Here is a 21,324-nt window from a genome sequence, read left to right on the forward strand (position 1 = left end):
TGCCGTGTGACTAGGTTAGAGATCCTTTTTAGCTGCCTGATGCGGCACCTGAAAATTGTGACATGCTCCAGGAAACTCACTTACATCAAAGGTAGAAAGGCGATGGGGTAGTGAAAAACAGGATTAACTTTGAAAGTAGGAGTCCTGGTCTGCAAAGTTTGCCAAGGATGGAATTTGGGGATAAGGAGGCTGAACAGCCAAATCAGAAGAGAACCTGGGTTCCAGTGTTGGATCAGTCACTGGGTAACCTGTAGAAAGCCCTGGGTCTACTCTCACCTTTCAAAGTAGGAGAAAAAAAAAAAACTAAATAATTCCCAGAGGTGCATTCTACATCGATTTTCTATGATTCTGTCTATTTTATTTCCCCCAGAGTGGAAGAGTCCTCATCTGTCAAGCAAGGAGGTGAACCTCCCTCCTACTGGAGACACCATCACTCCCCTCGAGGACAGTCTTTGTTCCTCCATAAACAATTTGCCAGGTCCTTCCCTTTAATCAGGAAGGTGGAAGAAAGCAGGATGGCAAGAAGACTGGAAGCTGGAGAAGCTGGAGGAGAAGGGAAAGTGGTAGAGGGTTTGAAATTAAAGCTGAGCGGCAGAGATCACTGCCCTGAGCCTGGCCAGGCAAACCACTACTGAACCTCATATTCATTGTTGTTTTTCCCTCCCAGAATCTTTGGTTTAGGGCTGAGCCCACAGCAGGTGCTTAATAAATGCCTATTGATGGATTAGTCCCAAGAATTTATGTAACCTTAACAAAGTGTGAGGTTAATTAAACTGATAATCACTCACTCTACAAGCATTCCTTGGCACACCAAGTGCTGGGTGTTCTCAGACGCATAAGACGGTCCTGCCCGTAGGGGTGCATGGTAAGAAAGCAACTCCTCACTGACCAGCAAAAGTTCTGATGGGAGCAGCACAGAGCTGTGAGACCCCGGGGGACCTGGGGTCCAGAAGGGGTCCTGAAAAATGGACGATTTTTTTCAGCTGGACCAGCAAGTACTTGTTCACCTCTCCCACTCATCTCTCAATACCCCTCCCTTCCCTCGCCTACAGGCAAACCAAGGAAGAGCAATGATTGGAACAGTGCATGAATACACTTACTATGCACCACTTCACTTCTATCAACTCATTTAAATCCTTGCAGTAAACCACAAGTAGTTATTATTCTCCCCCTTTTAACTGATGAGGAAGCTGAGGAACTGGGAAGAGAAGGCCACACAGCGAATGAATGAATGAATGGGAGAGCAGTCAGATCCAGAGGGTCCAGTTTCAGAGTCTGTGCTTTTAGCTGCAAAGCCCTCACCTTTGAACTGAAAAGCTTTCCCTTACCAATAGCTGTCTTCTTTTCCTGCCTCCAACCCTGGATGTAGGAACTCTGCAGCCTGGACATCTCCTGGCACCCCTTTCATCTGGCTCATTCTGCTCATCCTTTAAGCAAGACAGTTCTGCTGGGCCCAGAGTGTGACCTGCATGACAGCAGCCACTCTAGGCCCTCCCCTGTCCTGGCACCAGGCCCCTGTGTGCCCCCAGCTGAGTCCAAGGGCCTCAGATTATGGATTCACGGGGAGTCTGGCCCTGAAGAGCCTGAAGTTCACAGAGTGTAAGTCCTCACCCTGCTGCCCCAGCGCTGCCCGTTTCACAGATGAAGAGACAGAAGCCCAGGGAAGCAAAAGGCCCCATCACAATCCCTTAGTGGGTCTAGCATTTCACTTGTTGTGCCCCAGGCTGCTGGGACAGAGAAAGCAGAGAAGAGGAAGAAGAGGTAGGAATGGAGGTGGGAGGAAAGTGGAGTGGGGAGGGGACAAACGTCGTCACTTCACTGACAGGAAGTACGAGGTTGTGCTTGGTCCTGGTGGCTGGTGATGTTGGTGGTTGAGAGAGCAAGGTGTGTGCCTGCGTGTGTGTGTGTGTGTGTGTGTGTGTTTTCTCCTCCCTCTACCTCTTACTCTCGCAAAATTACCCTGAGGCGTGAACTCTCTGGGAGGGCCAGCTGTTTGTCCCCACAGTCTGGGCCCTGGTGGGCACCTGGCATGTAGCGGAAGGGCTCAGGCTGGATCTAGTCCCCACTTCGCCACCAATTTGCCAGGTGACATTCAGTGAGTGAGTCCCTGGACTTTTTGAAAAGTGGGACTAAGCGTGCCCGGTGACCTGGCGGGGTTTCCGTGCAGAGCAAGGGTAAAGAGGGACCGTGAGCATGGATCAGGCACCGCCCGTGCCTGGCGCTGTGCCCACCACTGACACACGCCGTCTCATTTAACCCTCACGGCAGCCCCTGGAAGGAAGACGTCACTGCTGCTATTTCACAGGTCAGAAAACAGAGGCTCTGCGTGTCAGGGACTTGCCAAAGGGCCCCCAGTGAGGTGGCGGTGGGACGACTCAGCTCAGGCCTGTCCAACTCCAGAGCTGCAGCTTTGCCCACTGCCCCGCCCCTCCAGAGCACAGCGAGCCCTCCCAGCGGCCCCCCTAGGGGTTGGCTTAGTTCATTCAGTGATAAGGACACGAGGAAGACAAAGTGCCTGAGATGGAAAGGTTCCGTGAGAGTTGTCCCAACAGCTCCAGTGAAAGAGTGTTTACTCAACCAACAGTGAGAGGCTGAGGTCTAGGTCGGTTCTGACCCTTCAGGTGAGCAGGGCTCAGGCAAGGCTCCCTCAGGACGGCGGCGGGGAAGAGCGAGGACACCCAGGATAGGAGCCCCACGCCTGGGATTGGGCTCACGGTGAGGATTAGAGGAACCTGTATGAAGTGTCTCATGGGTGACCTGACACCTGCCAAGTGCTCGATGAGTGCTAGCTCCCCCCCTTACTACTAGCACGTATTGAGTGAGGGCTTTCTGTGGTCCAGACACCGTCCTGAATGTTTTATGGATATTAGCTCCTTTAGTCATCACAACAACCTTTTGAGATAAAGGAACTAGGCACAGAGAGGTCGTGTGACTTTCCCAAGGTCACATTGCAACATGCGAAGGAGCTGGGGCTCAACCCCAGGCAGCGCAGCTCCAGAGACAGTGCTCTCACGCAGCCTGCCACGGGCCGCACGGGAGCTCGCTGCCCTCGCACTTGGTGCTGGGGAGTGAGGACAGTTTGGCCTCACAGAGGTCATGAGCGGGGTTTGAGGCAGCAGAGGGGGGACCTACAGCCAGATGTGTCCCCAACAAGCAGACTCCTGAGGAAACCCAAGCCCGGCCACCCTCACTGCCACCCCTTCCAGAGCTGTGTGGCAACAGGACTTCACTCTACTCCCAGCAGCAGCTGCATCAACAGCTCGGCAGCGAGAACCGTGGTCCCCGCCAGATGTGCACAACCAGGGCGCACACGCCTGTTCCCCGCTCAAGGTCACCGAGGCGGTTAATGAGGAAGAGTTAACAGAACCAAAGATGTCTCCGTCATCATCTTTGCAGGACTCTGACCTGCCTGCCATCCTTAGAACGGGTGGCGAGGGAGGAGGACCACGCTGGGGACTACGACTGGGGAAGTAACCCCCAGCTGCACCCTGTGGGGCTGTGAGCTGGGCTGCCCCTATGTGACTGACAGACCCTCAGGTAAGACTGGGCCTCAGTCCCTTAAATGTAAAGTGGGGTCATGGTGCCTGTCTTGTGCTGCCTTGAGGAAGGAAGGATGACTTGTGTGTGTCAAGGGACAAAAACACTGGCAGGGAACAAGGAGGAACTGGACTTGGGAGATAGACTCCAGAGCCACATCTGCCACGAATTGGCTGTTTGACTTTGGGTAAGCCCTTTCCTTCCCCGGGACTCCACACCCACATCGGTGAAATGCACAGGAATCGTTGCGGGTGATCAGAACTCAGTTCTCCCAGGTACAAAGCTTGGCCTTCTAGCATTTCCCACTCCTGAGTGGGACAAGGGAACAGGGACAGGCTTGGGAGGTGGCTGGACCCAGATTCTAAGCCCCCCTCTGCTGTCTACTGGCTGTGCGATTTGAGGCTCCCCTTCCTGAACTCGACACAGCATTTGTTCCTCACAGCAGCCCCGTAAGACGAACAAGACAGCCTCATCTCACGGATGTGGAAAATGATGGTTGGAGACCCAGCCCTAGATCTTACAGGGCTCATGGTTTAAAGAGAGAAAACAAATATAAATCAAATATACTATAACAAATCAGGGCAATGAAGTGATGGCCATCTTTAGATCCACAATGTAGGCACAAGGCAGGGAGCAGGAGGGAGTGGGCCCAGGAGGCCCACAGTGGGGACATTCGCAATGAGCCTTGGGAGATGGGCGCAGGCCTCTTAGGCAGAGGGATCAGCAGGTGCAAAGGCCCTGCCCTAAGAGAAGACCACCCATTCAGGAATTAAGCTGTGTGGGGCTGAGGTGTACTGGGGTTAAGGTCAGAGAACTGGTGACAGCCAGATCATGGAGGACTGCGAATGTCATACCAAGGAGTTTGGAGTTTACCTTGAGAAGCCAGTGGGCAGGCATTGAAAGGCTTTGTCAAGGGGGAAACATTTATTCCAAACCTATAGGACAGCATTGAGTATATTCACTCAGCACCATCCAAAGATTATTTTTGGAAAACAGGGTCAACAGAGACAGCCCCTCAGATCCACTCAGTGTCCGTGTGCCTCAGTCCTCATCTGTAAGATGGTATGGTGGCCCTGCCCCTGCTCTACTGACCACAAGGGAGGTGTGCATGGGGGTTGGGCTCCCAGAGGCAAAGGTATTGATGGTAAGGCTACTGGCTTGTACAAATAAGGACAAAGCAGTTACATCCAATCAGCTGGGGGAACAGATCTGCTGCCAAGTTTAGCAACTGACAGATGGCTGCAAGTAAAGGGGTTGGTAAACCCAGGACGGACCTGGGAGAGGTTGCTGCAAGGACAATGCTGGGGAGGAAGAAGGCCAGAGTGAGAATGCTGAGGAGTCGGCTACAGTGAGTGGAGCCCCAGCCATGTCTTTTACAAGCTACTCGGCTTTGGGGAAGTCACTTCCTCTCCCTGAAACTCAATCTCCCCATCTGAAAAAAACAGGGAGGCAATTGTGCCTAATCACAGCATTTTAAGAATATGAACTCTGAAAATAAAACCCAGATTTGTCTGCATAGCACTTGATAGTACAGAGCAGATTACCTGCCTCATCCTCTCACACCCCATGGAGGAGGCGACATCTGCTGAGTGCCTGCTGTGTGCCAGGCACAGGACTGGGTGTGTTGCTCACATTCATCCCATGCCAGCTCCACGACAGCCTTGCTAGGTAGTATTGTTATCCTAATGTCACATGTGAGGAAACTGTAGTGACACTGCTAGGAAGTGGCACAGCCAGTATTTGACCTCAGGATTATGTGACTCCCGGTGCCCAGACACTTCCAGGGCAGCACGCTGCCTCTCTCAAGTTCTATAACCTCCCCACGCTGTCGCATGCCCCTTGGACCTCATGCTCACTTTGCGATTAAAATGAAATTATTTACTTGACTTCTCCATTTCATTTTGTTCATATGTCAAATACAGTTAGTTAACAGTTAGTTAATCTTAGTTCCTATGACATAGAAAATCAATATAATTAAATCTAACAATTTAATAGAAATTAATTACTTAATTAAAATATGTAAAGTTCTTGGAAGGGTGCTTGGCACATACATAATGTCATATATCTTACATGTAATATACCCACTAGCTAGGTAAAAATGAAAACATTTTGGCAGCAATTGCTGGTGTCAGTGTAAAGTTGTATGTTTTGGAGAGAAATTTGGCAATACCTAGTAAAAGGGAAGACACATCCCCAAGACACAGCGATTACATTCTTAGGTCATACACCTAGATAAGTATTTGCACATGTGCACACGGCAACATGTGTAAGAATGTTTGTAGCAGCATTATTTGCAAGAAAAAAATACTGTAAGCAACTTAATTATCTATCACCAGAAAAATAGATAAGTAAGCTGAGCTATAGACAGACAAGAACACAACACAGTGGTGAAAGGCAGGTGAACTACACTATACTCAGCAACCTGTGTCCTGGGTAGGAAGCAACTCTCAAGATACACAGAATGATACCATTTTTATAAAGTCCAAAAACATGAAAAATTAAAAAAAATACATTGTTTGGGGATGCTTATACACATAGTAAAACTATTAAGAAGGATAAAGAATGACAAACACAAAATTCAAGCTGATGGTTATCTGTGGGGGGAGGTAGGAGAGGGGGCAAAACTAAAAGAAATAGATAATACTATGCTTCTTACCCTGGCAGGTATCTGGGCATTCATTATATTATTTTTATATCTTATTTATTAAATATATTTATATTGTTGACTATAGCTGGTGAATTAAATATGCATTTTGTATGATTAAACATTTAGTAATAAATAAAAATATAATTATAAAGAGAAACACTTGAGCAGAGAAATTATGTCTTATTTAACAATTGTCTAATGCCAAGCACACTCCCTTGCTTGTGGTTGGTATTTCAAAAGTTGTGTGTTAAGCGAATGATTGAATGAATGAGTGAACAGGCAATTTTCAGTCCTTACCTCCCATTTCACAGCCCTTCTACCAACATACACATTCACCAGATTTCTTGCTGTTGTAAACCACGGAGACAAGTAAAACTAGAGGGTGTAGATGATTCTGTTTGGCTCATGCTCAGTATAGCACCAAGAACGTCAGTCAGCCCTACCTATTCATTTATCCATCCATTCATTCACCCATTCCTCCATACATACATCTAGTCAATACACGTTTATTGAAATAAAACCTAATGGAGACCAGGTGCAACCTTTTAAAAGGAGCGAGGTTAATTCCCATCTGAGATAATAACTCTGCATGTGACCACACTGTCCCAGAGATCATCACATGCCCCAGTGGGGTGGGGAGAGGTAGGTGCAGGACACCCTTGAGATCCTGCAACTCACCTTGGCAGACAAACGAAGAGGGTGTTTCCCCTGGGTGGACTCGTCCTGTGATGAATACCACCTTCTGCTCTGCCCCTTCCCGGAGATTTTCTGTAAGATAAAATGGAGAGAGGTGGCTATGGAGGGTGAGGAAGGCTGAGACTAGGGGTTGGTGTGTGGGAGGGAGCCCTACAGGAAATGGGCTGGATGCTTTACCTTCATCTGCTAAATCGTTGGGTTAGAACCGTTAAGGCCCAGCCTTTGCTGACTAATTAAATTATGTCCCAATATTTAATACTCAATACTAAAAGACTACATTCCCTTTCCTTGGTGCAACTGATCATATTATATTAATATATAATATTTACAGTCATCTGAAGAAGCCATATGAGTGAAGTTGAATTCCAGATCCACTGACCATGACCCTAAGCAAGTTGTGTATCCTTTCTAAGTCTCAATTTTCTAATCTATAGATGAAGATAATAATACCCACTTCACAGGATTGTCGTGATAGTTAAACAAGCTTTCACATTGCATAGTAAACAATGTGAAACATATGTTTCACATACACAGTAAACATTCAGTAAATGATGGAGCAAAGAAGGTAGCTATTTATATTAGTAATAGCAGCAGCTTCCATTTAATTAGCTCCTTTTGTGTCCGGCACATTGTAGACATATATGTAATCCTTACAGCAGCACCCTGTTAATACTCCTTTTGCAGGCCGGGCGCTGTGGCTCACGCCTGTAATCCTAGCTCTTGGGAGGCCGAGGCGGGCGGATTGCTCAAGGTCAGGAGTTCAAAACCAGCCTGAGCAAGAGCGAGACCCCGTCTCTACTATAAATAGAAAGAAATTAATTGGCCAACTGATATATATAGAAAAAAATTAGCCGGGCATAGTGGCGCATGCCTGTAGTCCCAGCTACTTGGGAGGCTGAGGCAGAAGGATCACTGGAGCCCAGGAGTTTGAGGTTGCTGTGAGCTAGGCTAACGCCACGGCACTCACTCTAGCCTGGACAACAAAGCGAGACTCTGTCTCAAAAAAAAAAAAAATACTCCTTTTGCAGAGGCAAAACTGAGGCTTAGAGAGGTTATACAACTTGTTCAAGGTTGCATGGGTGGTGGTAGGAGCTGAGATTAGAACACAAGCCCTAGCCTGGCCTTGATGAAGTATTATAACAGGGACAAGATTTCCCTTTTACCTTAAACAACTAGAACATTGGACGAAATACATAAAACAAACAACTATTTTCAGACATTAGATAAGAAGCAATACGAGATAACCCAAGAGAGAAGGAAAACACATGAGGTACACGGTGCCCTGGCTCTTTGCCTGATGCTCTATTCCAGACCAAAGAGCAGGGAGGGAAATCCTGAGCAAGGCGTGGGAGTCTCAGTGAGATTCAAGCTCAGCAGGTGGTAGTTGTGGGGAAACCCTGTGAGTTCCAGAGAGGATGGAGCTCTGCAGAAAAAGAGTTCCAGAAATCTGTAAAGGAGTTTTCTTGAGTCTTTGTTGGATCCTAAGATGTGCATGCATAGGGTAAATCTCCATGCTGTCAGGAAAAAATGACCAGGGAGCTTTGAACTGCACAGTTCTCAGGGGTCACACAGGACTAGGAATCATCAAATTCCTACCACCATAAAACAAAACAAAACAGAAAAAAAAGCTGGGTGCCATGTCTCATGCCTGTAATCTTAGCACTTTGGGAGGCCAAGGTAGGAGGATTGTTTGAGGCCAGGAGTTTGAGATCAACCTGGACAACATAGTCAGACCCTATCTCTACGAAAAATAAAAATAAGTATTAATAAATAAAAGACAAAAGAAAAAATAAATTCCCACCACAAAATTGGAAGTCCTCATTGATCATTTAGGGAGAATGAGAATTCAGAAGGGCCATGTCTTAGTGGTGGGACTAAACTACTCCAGACCCACTTTAACAAAGCTTTAAAATAAGTCTTAAAAAGATCAAACTAAAATAAAGAAACTTAGCTACTTGCTATGCAAAGCCCAACTCTCTTTAAAGGAAGTCAAGAAAATTCAGACAGTCCGCAATATATAATAAGCAATATCTGGCAACCAATAAAAAAATTATTAGACTTGCAGAAAAGTAGGAAAATATGCCACAAATCAGAACCCAAGCTCTTTCTGTCTCTACAGAAGTCTAACTTGTATAATAAAGTTTAACTATTATGCAAAGATATTATTAGAAAAAGCAGTAGCCTAGAGTGACAATCCCAGAAAGAAGGGGCAAGAGAAGGGCACTCAGCCATGGGCAGAAGAAAGACTGATTGACACAGAAAAGAACAGTGACCTGAAGGAAATTTAGGAAGGAACACTGAGAGCAGTTGATTAAAGGATTCTACGTTGGAGAATAATTTGGAGGGAGAGGGTGAAGAAACCATTGACAGGCTTTCTCCTTCTGCAATGCTGAAGACAGGTTGTTTTGAACATGGTTCATCATCCCAATAGTTGATGCAACAATGTTAGAGATGAAAATAAAAAACATTAATTCTATTAAACCTGGTTCTAAAGGCTTGAGATGTGCTTGGTCCATTGGGGTGACCAGTAAGGATTGGGGTCACTGCTTCCTGTGAAAGGCAGCAATAAATAAAATAGAACCAAAATACATACTTGAGAACTCACTCTGTGCTTGGCTCTATGCTAGGCACCTTTTGGAACAAAGGGAGAAGGCTCACCTGCCCTGAAGAAGTTTATGGTTTGAAAGAGGAGTTAGACACCTGAATGTCTCCTGGACTGAATACAGCTCTTCAAGGAGTATGACTTCCATGGGTGTCTCTAATGTCTTTCCCAGGGACCCTGCATGCAGTAGGTGCTCAGCAACTGACTAGTGAATTAATAAATAAAAGTACCTGTATAGATTATGGTTTATAAAGAAAATTTAGACACATATTACCTTATTTAATCATTATGCCACTGTGAGGTGGACAATATTAACCCCATTTCACAGGTGGGGGAACTGAGGCTTGCAGGAAGGAAGAGACACTCCCAGAGTCCTGCAGCCAGCAGTGGCAGAGTCCAGCCCGGCACCCAGACAGTGCCCCTTTCACTGTCTCATTCTGGATCCACTAACAACAAAATCCCACATATGCTGCATTTCCATCTACAATGTACACAAGACAGTTCGGTTTCAACTCTTATTGTGATGATAACTGAACTACTATCTTAGTATTTATATTGCTTTTTCACTTTAACAAAAAAACAAACACATCACCGAATCCTTTTAAAAAACACTGTCTAACATTGACCCCATCTATCCCAGCAGTCCAGAAATGATAAATGGCACTGCTGAGGCCCTTGGTGAAGGCTAACTTTATGGATGTCTCCCCTGACCCAGTATCAACTCAATTGCATTCAGCATTTCTGCTGACCACAGGGAAATGCAAAACGGGCATTCTATTTGCACACTAATTTTACTGAGCCCCTGCGTCTTCATAAAATGATAACGTGGGGCTAATAAAAATCAAGCATCTCGGGTGCTAATATAAGCAAATGTTGATGCAGGCAGGTAACAAATTGCTTTGTCATTTAGGAGGCCATAAAAGAGCATTATAATCATCTTTAGGCAAAATGGATGGGTCGCCTTTGCTTAGCTTTTAGCTTTCATTTGCAAAATCAATTTAAGGTAATGTAGCAGCTCTGAGGTGGTGTGACATGGAACCACCCCCACCCCTTCCTGTCACCAAATCCCCAGACTCTGTGCAAAGCCAATTAAACATATTCTTGGTGGAGGCAGACGAAGAAGGAAGTGTGCTTGAACAAAGCAGGGTGGAACAGAATGCAAACAATGAGACCAAAAACAACCTGCAAGGACTGGTAAAACTGGAGAGCTCATGCAGGCTGACATGCATAAGGGCACAAGGGCACACTCAGAAGGAACTGGGGCCACCAGACCAGGCTCCCCAGTCAAACAGAAGGTGTTTAAAGTCAAATGTACTCTGTGTATCACCCCTAATACATACACACAGGCCCCCTTTGTCATTATATCCCATCATCCACTATTTCCTTATTCATAAAATATTTACTGAACACCTATTAGGTGGCCAGGTGCCAGCTATTATTATTTTCATTTTATAGAAAACCAAGGCCAAGAGAGATCAAGTATCTTGCTCTGGTTCTCACAGCTAATGACTGGCAGAGCCAGAGTCCCAAGTTAGGCAATGTGATTCCAGAAATTGTGTTCCTAATCTCTATGGTATACTATCTTTTGTGAAGGAGGACAATAATATTATCCTGTTATGATAGCAACTAAGTAATATTTATTGAGTACTTATCCTGTGCCAGGCACCTTACATGCATGATCTTATTTAATTCTCAGAGCAATGCAATGAAGCATCTACTATTCTTAGCTTTCTTATAAAGATTAGAAAATTGAGATCCAGAAAGGTTAAGTGACTTTCCTAAACTTGCACAAGTAGCAAATGTGGGAGCCAGGATTAAACTTAGATCTTTATGAATCTCAAATTTATGCTCTTTACCGCTGTGTCATATTGGCTCTTGGAGATTAAAAAGGGTGATTTTGGTGGTTTTAAAATACATCCGCAACCTAGCCTGGGCAACGTAGAGAGACTCCAAGTCTAAAAACAAGAAAAGAAAAAAATAGACAGGCATAGTATGTGACTATAGTCCCAGCTACTCGGGAGGCTGAGGCAGGAGGATTGCTTGATCTCAGGCTCAAGAGTTCAAGCTGTAGTGTCCTGCACTCCAGCCTGGGCCACAGACTGAGACCCCATCTCTGTTAATCTCCTCCCTTCAAGAGGAGATGAACTCCCCTCTCCTTCAGTGTGGGCTGCATTTGGTATTAACAAATGGAGTATTATGAAAGTGATGGCATGTCACTTCTGAGATTAGGCCATAAAAGGACTGCAGCTTCCTTCTTGAATATGATCTCTCTCTTTTCTCTTTCTTGAATTTCTCACTCTTGGGGAAGCAAATTGCCATTTTGTGAAGACACTTAGGTAGCCTGTGGAGAGGCCCACATGGTGAGGTACTGAAGTATCCAGACAACAGCCAAGAGAAACCAAGGTCCGCCAAAGCCATGTGAGTGTGTTTGGAAGGGGACCCTCCCGGCCCAGATAACTGCGGCCTTGGCTGACAGCCTACTGCAATTTCATGAGAAACCCTGAACCAGAACCTGCCAGCTAAGCTCTCCCACACTTCTGATCCAGAAACAGAGAGGAAATAAATGTTTGTTGTTTTAAGATGCTAAATTCTAGAGTAATTTGGTAGGCAGCAATAGACAGCTAAAAGATATCTCCCTGGAAATAACTACTTTTCCCTTAGCTGATATACAGAACTTGAGTAACTTGGTGCCTTATCTATTGGTGGTGACCTTCGATGAGGACCAAAGCCATAATCTTGGTGTCAAGATGGAGAGAAAGCCTCTATCCATTTGGCCAGTTATCAGTGACCTGTGCCTGGTGGAGGCACTAGAAGTTGCCAAGAGGCCCCATAGATCGCTAGGCAGGCCCTCTGAGGACAAAAATATCCCAGAAGTTCCCTGAAGGCATCATAGAGTCAAGAAAAGGCCTTTATATTGGTTTCTAGGCCAGACCAGTTGCAGTCTTTTCGCCAGTACTCCAGGGTCCAAACAGGTCCATCCTATCACTAAGCGGGAGAAATGAGAACTCCTGATAGCAATAGCAGCACGGGGGGGGGGGGGGGGGGCTGGCACCTGTCTGAGGGCCTGGTAGAGATAGAACGGCCTTGGCACTTGACTCCCTATGCCAACACCCCCAGCCAGTCCATCCTCCACGAAGACACCAAAGTGGTCTTTCTAAAAGGCAAATGGGAGCATCCTACTCCCTCTGCTGCAATCCTTCAACAGTTCCCATTGTCCCCAGAGCAGATCCATGGATCCATGTCTCTGGTAGCTGGTGGCTGCTAATCTCTCCAGCCCTTTCCACAGGCCCTGGCCTCAGCTAACCCTGGGCAGTTACCCAAACACGACACATTCTCCTACACCTTCACTCTGGGCACATGTTTTCCTCTCTGCCTAGAATGCCAGCCCCCGTCTCGTCTGTCTGGTTTTCTCCTACTCAGCCTTTGAGACTTGCTTCAGATGCGCCTCCTCTAAGAAGGAAAGGAGGAAACTAACATTCATCCAGGACCTGTACTAGGCCAACCCCAGTGTTAGTGCTGTGTTTTATCTGATTTCATCAGCAACGTGTGGATAGCACTCTATTGTTGAACAGACGATAAAGAGGGAATGGAGGCTGTGAATTATAATAAGGACATGGCCAAGGTGCAGAATTATTTTTATTACATTATGAGGAAATATAGGTTTAGGAGGCATCAAGAGAGCTTGCTTGGAGGCAGTAGAGAACCAGTGGATGCATTTGGGTAGAGACATGACCTGATGAAATTCAAGACATTCAAAGCCAGCTCACCACAGGGTGAATCCAACAGGAGGAAAGAGCTGGGGGAGGGGGACTGGCCAGGAAATTGTTCTCATTGTTCCCTGAGGGGTCAGGCGGGAAGCCTGCTGATTTCCCTGGGCAGATGCACTGGGGTGCATAACCCGGTCCCAGAGATTAGTTACCTACTCTGAGCCTCAGTTTCCTCACTTGTAAAGTAAGAATAATAATCTCCAGCTCATGAGACAAACCTTGAGCAAAAGACTTTTTGTCCCTGCCACAGGGCTCCACCTATAATAGCAGGTACCATTTACTGGGTGACCAGCCACAGGATTGGGGTTCCTCAGCCTCAGTACCACTCCTGACATCTTGAGCTGGATAACTCTCCATTGTGGGCACTGAGCTTGCATTGAGGATGTTTAACAGCATCTCTTGCTGTCCCCACTAGATGCCAGTAACACCCTTCCCCCTAGTTGAGACGATCAAAAATATCTTCAGACATTACCTAATCTCCCATGTCTCCTTGGAGGCAAAATGGCCCCTAGCTGAGAACCACTCCCGTACAAGAATATTCTGCTTCATGCAAACTGCCCTTGTCACTGTCTTCCCAAGCAAAACTTCAATTTCCCACACTAATGTTGCCTAACTTCCCTTTGCCCTAACACTCCTTTGACAAGCCTCTCCAGATATCTCCAGACCACGTTGTCCTCACCCTCCTGTGAACTCACAGTTCACTGTCTGGGCCCCTCATCTGGTCATAAATCATCTGCTGCCTCAGTCAGGCAGGGCCAGAAGCCACAACTCAGACCTGTTCTGCCCAACACACAGCATCTGCTCTTGAGCCTTTGGGCCATCTTGAGAAAACAGTGGTGTTGGGAAAGTTTATTTTCAGTTCCCTGACTCCTTAGGCCCCCGCCCCCATTCTTTCACCCGGGTTCAGATCTCCCCTGGCCTAAAATCTCATATGTGAGTGGTAGACTCATCAGGCTACAGGATTAGAGATCAAAGGTCCTACCCTTGACGAGCTGGAAGAAGAAAACAGGAATTACCATTGAAAAGATTATGTGCGTAACAAAGAAATGGTCCTGGCAAGAAATGGAGGCTTGATTCTAGAATTTCAGGGTTTTAGGACAGGAAGCTTTTTGGTGCACCTCATGTTAATGTCTTAATATGTCTTAGGCCGTAATAAAACCACTCTTAGGTCTCTGACTTGCAGGAGACTCACAGAGGCCATCCGAACTACAGAGCCTGTGAGGTCACTGAGCAGAACATCTTCACTGTGAAGATGAAGGGCAAGGGACCAGGAAGGACAAATGACTCACCCCAGGCCACAGCTAGAGAGTAGCCGAAGCAAGTGTGGATTCTAGGGCACAGAGCTCCAATGTCCAAACAGCCTTCTCTCACTGCACGGGGCTCCCTGGGGCAATGTCCCTGCAGGCTGGTGTCTGGAAAGCGCCCAGTGGACGCCTGTCAGAGGAGTGAAAGAAAGCCAAAAAACACTGAGATATAGGCCTAAGATATACTGGGCCAGCTGAGGAGTTGGCACCTTGGCAGTCACAGGAGCAGCCCCGAGTGTCCCCTCCTCAGACAGGCTGCCCCTGGACTCCCGCATCTTATAAAGTCCCCTTCCTTGCTGCAGGGCTGACACTTTAGGCCCAGGAGCAGGAAAGCAGCCTTCTGGAAGCAGGCTAATGGCAGGAGGGTGCTGCTGGCCAGATCCCAGCATCCTACAAGCACCTTCAGAAAGTCAGAACAGGAGCTACCTGCTCAGAATACCTGCTGAACGCTCGGTCCCTGGAAAACAGATTCAGAGGCTCTGAGATTCCCTTGTTAGGAGCTTTCCTGGGATTGCTCTTGGGAACACTTGTAAGAGGTACAAGTTAAGCAGGATTGGGCCAGATTCAATGGGGACTTTAATCCATCCCACGGGGAGCTCTGGGCCAGGAGGTCCCTTCCTAGTTATCTGACGAGGCAAGGGTTGTGTCCTGCATTAACAGGTTACTGAATGTGGGCAGTCTGCAGGGTTGGTCAAGGCTGAGTGCAAGTCCCAGGGAGGGACTCAGTTGTGAGCTGTCAGCCACCAACACTCTTGGGAACTGGGGACTTGGCCCTGAAGGGGAACCTGAGCAGTGCGCCCAGCATCTGCTACACCAGCCTTTAGAACAGGGCAGAGTGGAGGCTTCAGACAAGAATGCTGAGTACAATGGACTTTCTTTCTTAGTTAAATTCAGTATGTATTTTCTAACACTGACCCACAAACTTTGGGCGGGTCCCTGAGGACATGGAGAGAAATCAGACACCATCCCTGTCACCTAGGAGCTCAAAGACTAGAGGAGGAGAGTTATAGTTGTAGTTATAAACTTGAATTTTAAAAATCAGACAGGTGAGTTAAATCCAAGACCTGCCACATGTACTTATGTGACCTTGAGCTCTGGGATCTTTCATTTCCTCATCTGCAAACTGAAGATAATAATAGTATCAAACTCATAGGGATCTTGTAAGAATGAAAAGAGATGATGATCAGATCTATGCACATGACCTGATGCATAGTCAGTGCTCAAAATGGTACCTTATAGACATTTAGAGGTCACTTGGTATAAATGCCTGATTATATAGGTGCAGAAACCGAGGTCACTAGACTGTAAGCAACAGGACAGCCACAGCTTTGCCTGTCTTTTCCACACTGTATTTCCAGTGCCTGGCACACAGAAGGTGCTCAATAAATACTTGTGGAATAGCATTTGTTGTCCTTTGGTTGGATGAGTGTCTCCAGCTAGAACGGAATGCCCAGGCTTTCTACCACCTGTGCTAGGCCTTTTGCATCCACCACTCCCAGACTCCAGAAATTCCTCACCAGGTTTAGCTCCAGGCTTATTAGCAAATGCAAATTGAATTACGAGGTGCCCTTTTGCAACAAGGACAACAAAAACAGTTTCCCCAGGAAAAGAGGGCGAGGAGAGGTGAAAGCTGGGATGAAAGTGGAAGACAATACATCCTAATCAAACTTGATAAATATGTAAATTAGAGCAGCTAAACAGTTGGCTTGACAAATGACTTCTCAGTAATGGATTTTTCCACAGTGAAAGGCGAGAGAGTTCAGCCTGCCTGTTAGTCACAATAAGAGCTTACCCTGCTTTCCCGGCAGTGCTGGGGAATTGGGCAGGCACTGGGTGCTGAGGGGCAGAGCAGGGAAATGATCCTTCCTTTAACAGATGCCACTTATTGAGCATCTGCTAGCTGCTAGGCACAGCCCCCAACACCCCGCAGGAGAGGTGAGAATCCCAGTCTCACAGATGCGGCAGAGGTAAAGGTGGGTAAGGGCCAGACTCGCCAGACTCCGAAGCCTGATGTCGCTGGAGTGGCTGAGCAACCAGTTGTCAAGGAACATAAATTCAGTCCCTCCGGTTCTATTGCCATCTGAGGGTCTCACTAACTCAAAGCCTTACCGCTTTGTCCCCCTTCCCAGGACCTGGCACCGTGGAGGTGTTCAGAAAAGATAGACGTTCCTTAGATGCTCTGTGGCTCCAGTGAACCCCTTCCCTCTGCCCCCTCTAATGTTTTTCCATCTGTAAAATAAACCACTGGAGTCGCGCCAGCCGAAGGCACAGCCACCACGGAGCAGAAACAGGTGGTCAGGAGGCAAAGTCTTGGAAAATACATGACATTGATCATTTTAAGTCACTAAATTTGAGAATGGGGAGGTTGTTATGTATCAATAACTAACTAGAATAATTGCTATGAAACTGATGATTCTAGTGAGTTAGAATGCAGCCTTCAGGTGAGAGGTGCTTTGAGCAGTTACTACAGGCCAGGTGCCTTACCCACCTTACCATCCAAGTCTCTCCAGGCCCTGGGAGAACTGAATTGCCAGACTAAGTACATTGCCCCAGGCCACCCAGCTAGCAAAAGTCAGCGCTGGAATTGAACCCTTTCTCTGGAGATCAGTCTTTACTCTGACACTTTCAAAGGGACAAGTTTATTCCCTAGCTATGTTAGACAAAAAGAGACATTATTCCATGTATTCTTACAGGCAGGCACCTGCATGCATCTGCTTCTGAGTCAAACTCTGGCAAATACCTGAGATTTTCTACAAAGGCATCAGAGTTGAGGTGCAAACAGAAATAATTCAGGTTAAGTGGCTTGCAGCCTTGGAAAGATACTATTAACCCTTTGCACTTGCTTGCTTTTTTCTCAATTCCTTTATTCTACTTGGGATTTAATTTTTTAAATACCCCAGATTTACAAAGCGCGGCAGTAGAATAAAAAACTGGAGTTTCTTTTCATACAAACTTATTTATTTGGATGTTTTTATATTTCAAATTATTGATACATTCAAAGAGTAATTTTAATCTCTGTAATTTTTTGCTAACCATGTCGAGTCACACTCAACATCCGAGTGCAAAGGGTTAATCCAATTTCCCCAAGCAGAGAACCAATATCTATGAGAGCTCCAAGAGCTTCAGGAGAAGTTTCCTGCTAGGGCAGGGCGAAAGCCATCGGGGCCCTGAGCTGATCTGTCTTGCCCAATGCTGGAGGAATTTAGATTTGAAGAGTGTCCTTTCTTTCCTATTGAGATCTTCATTGAGTTGTATAAAAATACAACTTTCAATCTCAAATCCCCACTGGCATCTTTATATAAGCACCGAAAATGCCACTGGGCTTTGGAGATTTCATTTAATGAAGGAAAAGTATTTCTATTAAAGAGTGTAATTTTTTTCCTCTCTCAACACAACATCTTCAGAGGAGCCAGGGATACTGAATTATTCTGAGCTCTGAGAAAAAGAATCACCCCATGCCTTGCTCATGAGGTGGTTAAACAGACTGTGGAATAGCAACAGATAAGGAAGGAAGGCAAGGAAGGGCCAGTAATCGTGGGAAATGGGAGTAATAATAATAAACACACAAACGCCCATGACCTCACGGTTTCTGAAGCACTTCGGTACTCGATAGGGAGATATCTGTTGCCACTGCGCCATCACGTGCTGTCCGGGCCACCACAGCACCTCCTGCTGCTTCTCCCCTGTCCCTTGTCACCCACTCTCGGACAGCCTGAGCTCACTGCCCTGCACCCCGGCCTGCACCGGCTTCCCTGTGCACCAGAAGCTACCCGGGCGCTCTCCCAGGCTTGCCTGCCCCCGCCCACCGCCCGCTCCCACCACTTGCTGTTCTCCCGCCTGCTCATCACGCCTCCTCGCACTTTTCTAGTTTCCTCACACCTCTGTCCAGAGGACACTCCTGGGTCCTCAGAGCTGACTCTTTAAGAATGTTACCTCCGTGGCAGCAGGAGCTTTGTCTCCTTAACTGCTGTGGACTCAAGCCTAAAGCAAAGCCCTCCATATGCACACGCCGACTACACAACATACAGCTAACAGTTATTGAGGGCCGTGTGCTGGGGAGCATGAGGACCAAAGAAATAAGACTGACGAGGTGGCTGGGGTCAGTGAATTGTCCAAGGCCGTGTAGCTGGTAAGTGTTGAGAACAGAGTAGACCCAGGTCTGCACAATATTAAAACCTGTGTTCTTTCTCCCTCTCCCTGGAGCTCCGCTCACTCGTCAGGAGGCCACAGAGTGGTGGCGTGGGGTATTGGGGACGTGAGCATGACCTAGATACATACAGCTGTGCCTGATTTCAAATCCTGGCTCTGCCACTTACTAGCTCTGTTGTCTTGGGAAAGCCACTCAGGCTCTGGGTGCCTCAGTCTCCTCATCTGTGAAATGGGAGTAATAATATATTCATCTTATTTGGGTGGTTGTGAGGAGTAAAGGAGTTAAAATAGAGCATTAATGTGCTTTTTCATGTTAAACCCTCAATTAACCATGTTTGCTATTATTAGTCATTCAACATACATTTCTTGAGCCCCAGTCACTGCCCCTCCCGCAGCCTTCCCCACCCCTGGGCAGCGAGCCACTCTCTGCTCTGTTTCTTCCCAGCCCCTTCTGCTATTACAGCAGTTGCCCAGCAGCACAATAGCAATTTGCTTCTCTCTCTGTCCCGCCTTTCCCCTCTGGTGACTTGGAGCTTTTGGGGGCCAGAAGCCCTGTCTTGTTCATCCCTTCCTGGCATTCATTTCCTTTGTCTGAGACAGAGAAGGGCATTTTGACATGGTTGTTTTGATATAATGGTTTTGAAATGGCTGCATCTAAATGTAAAATTGCTTTTGAAAATTACCAGGTACTGTGCGAGACAGACCCCCCACACCCGCCTCACGTCTGATCTTCACCGTCCTCCACTCCCACCAGTTCCTTACTGCCCCTGCCTCCCTCAGCCCCTGCCTTGACCCACAGCCCACCTCTGCCGGTCCTCCCCTCCCTGAGCCCCCTCGCCAGAGTGCAGATCAGGGGTGGGGGGCTCTGGGAGGAGAGGAGCTAGCCTGAACCGTCTCCTTGGCACATTATTTGGTAATTTTTTTTTAAAAAAGCTGAAGGTGTAATGGTTTGTTTTCTCAACTGTGTCAAAGTGTCCCCATATCAAAATAGGTGTGTCAGAGCAGCTGCATCAATGTGGCGGAAACAAAAGGAGACCATGTCAAAACGATATGAAATCTGCAGGGAAGCCACCTGGCATGTAGCAGTCCTCAATAATGGATTTTAAAACATACACCATTGTAAGTGCATTAGTAAGCAATCAGTTACACTTAACACCGGCTCTCCCTGTAGCAATTATTATTTGTTTCAGTGAGGAAGATTCTACCACTATAAAGACCAGAGAGGTTAAGGATGCTGTCTGATGTCACACAGTAGGCACACAACAGTGGCAATTAGAGCTGAATATGGTCTAATTAATCTCTCTTACTTTATAGCCAAGACTCCAGGAGGGAAAGTGACTTGACCAAGGTCTCACAGTGAACTGAATATTTACATATTAGGTCAGAAAATGTATGTTGTAGGTTCTGGGATAACTTCTCCACCCTGTGCCCTAAATTTCTGGCCACAGCAGCACCACTGGGCTCACAGCATGAATTCAACAGAATGTGCCAGAGACCATGGCAGGCTACCAAGGCTCTGGATATGCTACTCGAACATTGGATTGGCCAAGTCCTCAGTAAAAGAAGCTTTACTGTCCAACCAGACAGGTTGTCAATGTCCCATCAGCCAGGCAGTCCATTGCAACAGCAAGGCCTTTGGGTTTGCCCAGGCACAAGTGAAGGGCAGAAAACTTGCATCTATTTCCATAATTGATATTTCTGCAGCTGGCTAAGGAAATAAACCCCTGTTAACCCGGAGTTAGGAAATTATAGATCCCTATTGTCTTAATGTCTTCATGACTTGGATTAAATAGTCTTTTTTGAATAAAATAAATTATAAAAACTTATTATTATAATTTACAAGAACATGTTTAACTTGTTTCCAGAGGGTGTTTTCATAGAGTGGCATTATATGCTCCTAAAACAGAGCTCCTAGGACAGACCTGGACTCTATACAAATTCTGCCTCACCTATACCTGGGGTACATGGAAGTGGAGTCGGACAGGCCTGGATTTGTAGCTGTGCAGCTGAGGTAAGTTGCTGAGCCACACTTTCATCAGAGGCGAGGCAAGCAAAGGTAGGGAAACCACAGAGCTTCACAAAGGTGACCTCCAGTGCTACTGATTTCAGTCCCACCTTCCACCTTCCTGCAGACCCTTTCCTTTAGGGAGGCCTGGGGGTCTGAAGGTGCTGTCAGGAGCCACAAGGGGGAGCTGACAACTGGAGAGGTGATGTAGCTTAAGGCTACAAACAGGTGCTTGGAAACCAGAGCAGTGACGGAGCCACCCTCTGGGTGTGTGACCTTGGGCAAGTTACTTCACTTCCCTGTGCTTTAGTTTTCTCATCTGAAAATGGGGATCAGAGCAGACTGTCTCACCATGACGCTGTGAGGAGGAAATGAGCTGGTATTTGTAGAGCACTTAGAGCAGTGCCTGGCACAGGTTTGTTGATAAAAGAAATACCTGGAACTCTGGGTGTGCGGAAGGCAATGCCCATCTTGGTGCCCTCAGAAACAGTCTCCTGGGGACAGTTACTTGACACTTTTCTCCAGGTATGCGAGGCTAATGTATTGGCAAGAAACAAACACATTTTATTTTCTAGTTCTTAACCCTGACTGCCCATGAGAACCACTCAGGGAGCTTT

General features: G+C 46.9%; 1 protein-coding gene across 5 annotated transcripts in view; it reads right to left on the minus strand.

Annotated features, from left to right (window-relative positions):
- AGBL4 (AGBL carboxypeptidase 4) overlaps window positions 1–21,324 on the minus strand; it is a 1,333,072-nt gene that overhangs the window by 134,038 nt on the left and 1,177,710 nt on the right. For all 5 annotated transcript variants that reach the window (XM_012776132.2, XM_012776133.2, XM_075998177.1 and 2 more), the window contains one exon: window positions 6,863–6,952. In XM_012776132.2, the coding sequence (XP_012631586.1) occupies window positions 6,863–6,952 (90 nt within the window). The remainder of the gene's footprint in view (window positions 1–6,862; window positions 6,953–21,324) is intronic.

Source organism: Microcebus murinus, chromosome 2, assembly GCF_040939455.1.
Source record: "Microcebus murinus isolate Inina chromosome 2, M.murinus_Inina_mat1.0, whole genome shotgun sequence".
Classification (NCBI taxonomy): Eukaryota; Metazoa; Chordata; class Mammalia; order Primates; family Cheirogaleidae; genus Microcebus; species Microcebus murinus.